At 39.2% G+C, this 9,166-nt stretch overlaps 1 protein-coding gene across 1 annotated transcript; it reads right to left on the bottom strand.

Moving 5' to 3' along the window:
• Positions 1 to 1,938: 1,938 nt before the first annotated feature.
• cep15 (centrosomal protein 15) lies at positions 1,939 to 6,288 on the bottom strand. The gene is made up of 4 exons (XM_058632104.1): positions 6,172 to 6,288; positions 3,854 to 3,977; positions 3,257 to 3,325; positions 1,939 to 3,014 (listed from the first exon to the last, which is right to left on the bottom strand). Exons 1-4 carry the CDS (start codon positions 6,198 to 6,200, stop codon positions 2,838 to 2,840), a joined length of 399 nt encoding a protein of 132 aa, XP_058488087.1. The 5' UTR covers positions 6,201 to 6,288; the 3' UTR covers positions 1,939 to 2,837.
• Positions 6,289 to 9,166: the final 2,878 nt, after the last annotated feature.

Raw genomic sequence — 9,166 nt, 5'->3', positions numbered from 1 at the left:
AAAGGTACAAGTACACAAACACAAAATTCATACGTGTCCTTTCAGCTGCCCACTTAATCCATCAGTTGATATGAAGAGCGCCGCATTTTCTGACTTCAACCAGGCGACAGCATACAGACTTTCATGGTAGCACAATCAATACAGCGGCTGAAGAGGAATTCAGCTGGCACAATCCCCCCACTGGGCTTCTCTGAGCACAGTAATGCAGCTCAATGCGCAGAGGAAGAATTTTCACATTAGCTCCAGAAAGCTGGTTCTGTTTAAGTGCTGGAAAAGAAAAGGGTGTTTTATTTTGGATGGAGGTATATGGAGAGAAAGTGGGTGTGTGATTACAGTTACACAAGGGAAGTGAGGGGCTGTAAAAGAGAAAATGTTACACTGGAGCATGTGCAGTCGATGAGGAGCCAGGCTGTGCCAGGCTACCTTAAGGCCAGTGTTGCTTCCTCTTAGTGTACGACATGAAGCCTTCTCTTTAATGTGAGACAACATGACAACAGTCAAGGCCTCCGTGAAGGAAAAGACAAAGAGCTTGCAGGCCAGGCTGTTAAGTGGAGGTGACATGCCATGATCAAAGGAGAGACTCAGGACTTGCAAGCTCGCACAGGGTCAGAGTGAAGCCTCAAACAGCGCCACCAGGCATGGTGCTTAGCAGCCGCCACTCTGATCTGTGAAATGTGAATTAAAAAAAGGAGAGAAATGTAACTCCACAACAATGACATGATGTAATTTGCAATTTAAATTGGCTCGGCAGTTGACGCAAACCTGTGATCCAAACAAGTGCAACAGACTCGACGTGTGAAATAACAGGCTGCAAAAACACAGCACGCCAAAATATTTTCCCTCCTCCAATTCTTTCCCTCCCCTTTGCTTGCCCCTGCTACACCCACAGCATATCACTGAATGAAATGCAGCGTGCAATTACCCATTATCCAATCAACTGGAGACGACACTTAACCATTTGCGCGGCTCTGGGATCAGCCATTATCCATCAGGGCTCTCAATGGGCTCTCAATAGCCGAACCATGTTGCATAATCATAGGGCAGCAGCCTCACGCCAGGCCACGCCATGCCACCAGAGACTAAGGAGAGCTGGAGGAGAGCTGGGCTGCTGTCTGAGGGGTCATTGTTGTTATCACAGGCTGGCAGAGTGAATCGAGGTCTGGTCACTGACATCAGTGGAGATTCAGACTCAGCACCCCTGGGGCATCGGCCATTAGAATACATAATGCAAGGCTAGTCAATTGGAAGGGCTCCAGATCGTACTCTTCAAAACCCTTTCAGATAATTTGCTACATCGCATCTCCTTCACCCCCATACTCACCCAACAACCAGCCGATCATGTCACCCATGATTGGACTCACAGCCCTAATGCCTCCCCCACCCATTTGTTTCTTAAACCCTGTCCTTGACAGCACTCACCCCAGCCCCCCCATTCTGGTTCTTCACCAAACCAACACCCACCTCCCTACCCCTATCAGTCCAGACTGGTCCAGTCAGTCCGCGGTGGTCAGTGACTAGCTGACACCCTGAGGGCCTTCAGTACTGGGGCCCCAGCTGAGGAGCCTGGGCAGCTGCCAACCACCAGCCACTTCAACCACGTCTGTCCGGATGATTGCATTTGTCAAGCCGCCACTACGTGTCAGCCTGGCGCAGGTCTGATCACAACAATTAGGGGTTTAAGTGAGGGGGTGCTACACCCTGGCAGAGGATAAAGACCCCCCCCCACCCCACCCTCAGTCTCTGCTGACAGTCAGTGTGATGTTCCTCTCAGTATTTCACTGCAGCCCATATCTCTGCTCTGTACATCCACACATTTGTTATTTGGTCCATGAAATATCAGAAAATGGTGGGAACTTTGGATCAGTTTTTGCCAAAAAAATAATTTGAACTGAAATCATAGACGTTTAAGTATGCAAACTGATTAATCCATAATCAAAATAGTCAGCAGTTAATTTATTAGTTCATCAATAATGATTACAGTCCTAATCAATGGCTCATTTTTTTTCAGTAAAAACTTGTCGTGAATATTCTAAAGTAGAGGAAAAAATGCCTTTCAGCTGATAGAACCTTCATTTAACATACATTGTTGTAAAGTGTTACTATATTTTTACATATACGTTCTCGGTTTTCTTATACATCTTGGATCGAAATGCACCAACTTGTTTCAAATTCACTGTCATTCTACCTACTTTGCTATATCTTGGTTGGAGCTGCACTGGAGCCAGTTTTTGCCTTGGGATCAATTAAATATTTCTTATTAAATGCATCAGTTTTTTTGAAGAATTGTTCAAATAAGTCTTTAGTCTTTTGAATTTTGATTCTTTTCAGAAAGGACATTTTTCAGTGGAACCATGCCATGTTGACATGATGTTGGTATCTGTGCAGATATCTGATTATCAAGCTTTTACATGAGAATAATGTTTAGGGTAACTGTAAATTATTCTGTTAAAAAAACACTGTATTGCCAGTTATACATCAAAGCTTTTTTTTTTTTTACAAGTAAAAACATCTTCATTTATTTAGACTGTTAGCTCCCTCTAGTGGTTTTAACACTGCAAACAGAAACATTAAAATGGAACAGATACAGAGAAGACAATCTGTCTGTCAGAATGGAGAGTGTGAAGATCATCTGTGTTTTTTAAATGATACCGAATGCTTAACACGTTCCAGAGCTGACTTCCAAACACCAGTTCAGACTTTTTCTGACCAGTTTCCAGCCCTGGTCAGGAGGATGGCACCGGTGCATGAGGCCCGGCTGATGCGTAACGGCGCTGTCAGCATGTCACTGTCAAAGCCAGTGTTCAAGCAACAGCAGCAACATCACAGTCACTGCTTCCCTATCTGGCAGCTCGTGGTTTTGGTCGAGGAGGCAGACCCTGGTCTTTAGATGTGCTGGGTTGCCGTTTGGCTCTTCTGGGCATCTGTCCTGGACCATCAGTCGGGTGTGGGCCTTTTCCCAGGAGGAAGTGCTCCCAGGCTGGAAGAGACTCTTCCACAGATGCCCAATACTTTGTCTGAATTAAAGGACAGAACTATAGGAGTCTTAGGATTGGGACCAAAAACCTCCTACAATAGAATATGTGGAAGAGGACCAGTGAAAAAGTCCTCACAAAGACAGGGTATAATAGAAGAAAAAAAAAAGAGGAATGAATCAGATCTGTGATGTCAGGGGACAATTTTGACACATTTACAGATTAGCAGAAACAAATTCAGTGACTTATGAACTTGTGATGTACTAACAATATAAAGTTGTTACCTGCAGTGCCAGCAGCTGTGGGTGTGGCAGCTGTCTCACTTTCAGATGATCCTTGATCATCTGCAAGTCCTACAGGGACAGAGCACAGATGCTTGTATTCTCTGTGGCCATACAGGTAAGTCAATTCACCGATTTATCAAAGTGGATTTATCTGAGCTCATTACACAATACTCAATTTTGATTAAGTACAACATTCTACAGTGTATTATTTCTGTAGAACAGATTGGTGCTCAGGACGTTGTTCTAATTAACACGCATCAATCTGCCAAAACAAGCCCAGTGAATCTTTCAACGTCAACTCACTGGCGACACCCTGTGGCAAAAACGCTTGCTTTCCTTTACTGAATCAGCAACCTAAATATCACTCCACTGGTAAGCATGGCTTAAACGGTCTCAAACAAGTTACCAAAGAGTTCAAATTTTTTTTTTGTTTGTTTTTACAACATAATTTGACAGTTTAATGTGTATAAACAATTGCTAAATTGTACTATTGGTCATTGAATCACTATAATGTATTGATTACCTGTTAGACCCCTAAGAGCAGCTACTCATTCTTTTTTATCAATTGCCTATTAATCAATAAAAAACAGCCCTCACCTGGAGTAAAGTGGCATTCCTGAGGCGAGCAGCCTCACGCTCCTTCACGTGTTTTGTTCTCAGTGTGTTCAGCTGCTCCCTGCGACTCTCCATCTGCTGGAGCAGCTCTGCTCTTCCTCTTAAACTGATGTCACATATGACACAGAATCATTAACAAAGCTTCCGGTATGAACACTGGTTAGTAGGCGTTTTATTTTTTTCTGACTGCACAAATACTTGATACAAGAGATTAATTCAGCAAAATTTAATTGCAAATGAAACAGTAAAATGTCAGAAAAACACGACTTTTGTTGTTACTATATCACTAGCAATATTAAAAGTTTCTGCAATCATTACAGCTGTTATTATTGGCTGCAACGATTAATCAATTATTAATCGATTACTAAATTAATCATTTGTAAAAAAGTTTAAAAAAAGTTATCTGATTTTCAGCTTCTTAAATGTGAATATTTTCTGGTTTCTTTGCTCTCCATGTGACAAATAAATCATTAAACTGAATAACTTTGGCTTGTGGACAAAACAAGACATTCAAAAACATCATCATTTCCAGGTTTGAAAAACACTACTTGATTGATAGAGGAAATCATTTCAGATGAATTGATTATGAAAAATAATCATAGTTGCAGCCCCTAGGTGTTATTATTAATAAAAGCATTACATTTATATCAATCATCATTAGTGCAGCTATATTGACTACTCTGAAAAATGAATACAATAAAAAGACCATATTTTTGTTGGCAATTCTAAAATCATTTCTGTTAAAAGTCTCAAAATCATTTGTTTGTCCTGGTTGCAATGAAATGAATAAAATGCTGTGACCAAATTAAACATGGAAGCTTTAGGTTTGTTGGAATTTCAATTTGTGAGCAGACATTTCTTATTTTCAGTTTTTTTTGTCTCCTCCGTGTATCAGTAACACTGAATGACAAACATTTGAGTATGTGGAGGTCTGGGTTTGCAGAACACAATGAAAAGGACATACATGTTCTGGTTTCTCCAGCACAGTCAACTGTGCAAGAGCCAGTATACAACTGATTATGAATATCAGTTTCAATAGGACTGGAGTATACTTTAAAGTGGGACGCTGTTCATGTCTACAACAAATTCTATTACACTTTCAAATGTATGAAACCTTTACTCTGTGTGTTATTTAATGGTCCACTCCACACTATAAACTCTTCCACTTCTGTGGATGTGTACACCAGTCAAATTGGCAACGCTGTCCTCATGTTCTCAGAAATCCTTGCTCAAGCATCCACACACAAGCCCTACATGCATTAATGGAGGGCTTATTGATATAATGATCTGATATTGACATTTCCATTTTGACTGCTCCACTATCCTGTTAAGTGTTTAAAATAGCAGAGGATGAACATAAGGACAAGTCAGTGTTTAAACCCTCCTACAGTTTCCTACAGGTCACTGGAACCACATAAACTCTGTATAGCAGGCAGCAAACTAAGCAAATATTCATCCAGTAAAGGTATGCTTCCTATTAGTATAAGGGGACTGAGATTAATTTACATTAAGTACTTAAGTATATAATTGCATTCCCTAAATTTACCATACTTTCCATTGTCACTGTAGCTGTTAAAAGATAAATGTTCTGCACTGCATTAAAGATCCAGCCTGTCAGAATTTGTGACGTCCAATCGTTTGACAGAGGAGTCCTCTGGTTATCCCTGCCTTTTTGAAGTGCATCAAAAGAATTAAATTTGCATACCAAAAAATAAATACAAACATAGACGCTCTTCAAAAAGTGAAATGCATGACATGTCCATTTGGCCTGTTTTTTGAAACATGGTGATGAAAGATGGCAACCTCCGTAAAGCAAGGCCTTTCCTCAAGAACATATAAAAGGCTCATTCCAAGGCTAAAATATATATATATATATATATATATATATATATATACATATATATTATACTATATAATACTTATGGGTACCATACTTGATTTCTGCCATTAAAAGTACCTATATCTTACACACTGAACATTTATTAGCACAAATTAGCAGCATTCGTAGCGCGCATGCGCTCTACTCAGCTGCTTTATGCGAGTTCATTCAAAACTCCCTCCTCTCGTTGACTCAGACGTGACAGAGTCTGGAGCTAAACCGATGAACGCAGTAATGACATTTTTCACCAAAAGAATAAATATTTGACAGATATAACGTCAGGTTTCAAACAACTACAACGAGTGACAAACTAACTTTAGCGTCTTAGCAATGCTACGTTAGCTAGTAACCGTTACTGACAGAGTGCTACCAGTACGCTGTATTGGTCCGGCGCTAACATTATTGCAGCTTCTGGACTTACATGTCCTCATGTTTTTCGAGTAACTCCATTTGCAAGCAGCTAAAGCTCTTCTTTCCTCCCTCCGTCCATGCAAGGAGAGCATAAGTGTCAACCACCCATAGTTACGGAACCGGAAGTTGAACAATTTGAAGTTAAAATAAAAGCTCGAGTTCTCAGACCTGCGGCCCCCCAATTATAAATACATTTATTTATCATGAACACGTATTGTATTAAAACCTTTTTTGTGATATAGTTATGGAATGTTGTGATAAGATTTTAAGCTAATTTCGTCCAATCTGACTGAGCAGTTGTTTTTTTCCTCTAAAGAAGTTGAACAGATTTAAGTCACTTAACAAAATGTACATTTATAAGTGGATAGAATGCTAGTGTAAATGCAATGTATCTGAATTATTACACAAGGCAAATTAAATTGAACACTCAATTGTCTCTACAAAACTCATATCATCACATGATATAAGCATAAGCAGTTTTTCTCAAGATGGTCTTTTGTTAGTATCTGTTCTTATTGTTCTTTCTCCCTTTGTCCAACAGGTGGCAGTGTTGCCATAGATCTCGTATAATACCTCATCAGATGGAAAAAACAACTAGATGACTTAGGAACATCGTGCTGGGCATTTGTTAGCATTTACTAATATTTTGTTCCTGCGATTACTGGATTGCACTTTTCGAACCACATAAAAGAAGTATAGACCCTACGTGTCCATTACCAAATTATTTATTGGGTCCTGCAACTTAAAATTATAAATCTGTGTTAAAAAAACACAGGAAATACTTTTTTCAGTTAAGAATAAAAGCCTTTGTAATTGTCGTATCATTTTAAGATAGTGTTGATTGCACTGTGTGAAATGGATCTGTGCAAATATGAATAATTTTGCCACTTGAAGCAGTGACCCATCAGTGTGTAAACATTTATTTTTTATATTGTTATCAGTGTATCATTTACATCTACAGTTTTAAAATCTTTCACCAGGACAGCTGCCTAATGTCGTTGTACTGCAATGACAATAAAGGTCTATAGTGTGAACAGGGCTGAAAAAATATATCGCACAAACCATTTCAGAAAAATTACATCAAAACCCATATTTTATTTTATGTATAGCAATACCATTTACATATTAAATAACACTATAATAGAATGCTTTGATATAGCTTTCAACAAAACATAGAAATAAAAGAATCCCATCGTTATTCCTCTCATTTCGTTTTTTTAAAAAAGAGGAACAGCCACCATTCCAAAATGGGTCAATGGAGAGAAACTTATTAAGTGACATTGAAGAGAGCTGACATCAGAATAATAGCTTCAAAATAGATAGATGGAAAGCGGACGAAATCAAAAGAAATATTGGATCAACATCGTAATATCACAATCACTGCCTGAACGTTAACAGAACACGTGAAGCTGGAATCTGATGGTGTGGATACAAACACCTGGCTTCCACAGGATCCACCACGAACAGCAAAAGCCATGAGTGAGTTCACATGAAAGCGGATAGATTGGTAATGCTTGTGATAATACAGCTGATATACTGAATGTTTGAACACCCTGTGCGAGTTCTATTGTCCACAAAACCCAGAAAAAATTTAAAAATAAAGTCTTTTTAGGGTGTTAAATCAATGTGGACGATGACAAAATCTGAGAGATGAAACAACTCCTCCGACACAGTTCATACATACACACGTTCCGGAGGAGGTTTGGCTTACAGAGGCAACAAAATATATGTACATTTCTTTCACTGACAGTACAGCTGTGTGTGCACTTCAAAGGCAACATGAAACACCGTTCAGAGAGAGAACGATGACCAAAAATTGCTTGACAATAGGGACAAGAAACATGGCAGTGAGACTGAAGGGCCTGGTCACACCAGCAACAGATCCGAAATCTCGTTTCACTCCATTGGTAAATTAGACATGTGAATTGACACTGTGATGGCACAGCAAACTGTCACTGCTGATAATAACTGGGACAGCCAGAGAGGTGAGAATAGAAACTTTCCGTCTGAGAATAAAATGTTCCACAACAATAATACAGTATAGATTCGACTGGCTGTTTTACCACCAGTGGTTTATGAGGAAAATTAGAAATACTGTTCTACTGTATATGCCAGGGTATGTGATCGGAGTGGAGCTGAGGGATTTGTAGAAGAGTGCATAGGAAATTAAACAAATAACAAAATAATAATCACCTTATATTTCGCTCCATCTTAATCTAATTTGACCTATACCAGTGTCTGAAATATATGTGAGAAAGAGGAGGATGATGAGAGAGCAAAATTATCTTATTGGGAATAAATCTGCCTCCCGTGAAAAGCCTGTAGCTGACTTTGATCGGTCTATTTACACCACTGTATTTTAACAGGTTGAGAATCACTGCTCTAGAGAATTTCCCAGTTCAACTTTTGAGCTATGGTTACATCTGTGTTTCAGGGCCACGGCGCTCAATTTGCAAAGTGTTTGGTTGTACATAGAGTAGAGTTGTACTTCCGTTCATTTTCCAGCTCTCAAATAGTTTTTTTGTTGTTGTTTATATTTCTTGTTGATGTTGTCTTTTCATGTGGAGCAAGTTTCCATAAAGTGGACAATATAAAGTTTAAAGTTACACTAACCTACCTGACCAAACTGTGACTGTCCCAGGATGTGAATACATGGCAGGAAAGTAAGAGAAGAGAGGGACCTTACTTGACCCAGTTCTTGTGTGTTTTAATTTATTATATTAGCAAATGCCTATCACTTTCTCTTTCTAGTGTGACCAGGCACAAGAAGTGAAGAAGTGTATGATTAACAGGGGAAAAATAATAATATTAAAAAAAGGTCCAGAAAAAATAATAATGTTGTTGATTCCTTCCCGTGTGGCCCCCATCATAAAGGAGGTAACACAGAATGGAAATACTGCATGTTCTTGATTTGCTAATGTCTGCTCAAACTATTTATTGATTGTTTTCCAAATTGTAATGTTGAACAGAAACTTTGAACATTGAACAACTGTACACTAATTAAC

This window comes from Solea solea, chromosome 6, assembly GCF_958295425.1.
Source record: "Solea solea chromosome 6, fSolSol10.1, whole genome shotgun sequence".
Lineage (NCBI taxonomy): Eukaryota > Metazoa > Chordata > Actinopteri > Pleuronectiformes > Soleidae > Solea > Solea solea.
Note: the sequence above shows the minus strand (reverse complement) of the source record. Positions and strands in the feature narration are given on the sequence as shown.

What these genes read in the sequence shown, in the direction of transcription:
- cep15 (XM_058632104.1), bottom strand. Translation starts at nt 6,200, where the DNA reads ATGGAGTTACTCGAAAAACATGAGGACAT. An exon ending in GGAATGCCACTTTACTCCAG is followed by an intron (nt 3,326 to 3,853) that starts GTGAGGGCTGTT and finishes CTGTCCCTGTAG; the next exon opens with GACTTGCAGATGATCAAGGA. An exon ending in CACAGCTGCTGGCACTGCAG is followed by an intron (nt 3,015 to 3,256) that starts GTAACAACTTTA and finishes CCTTTAATTCAG; the next exon opens with ACAAAGTATTGGGCATCTGT.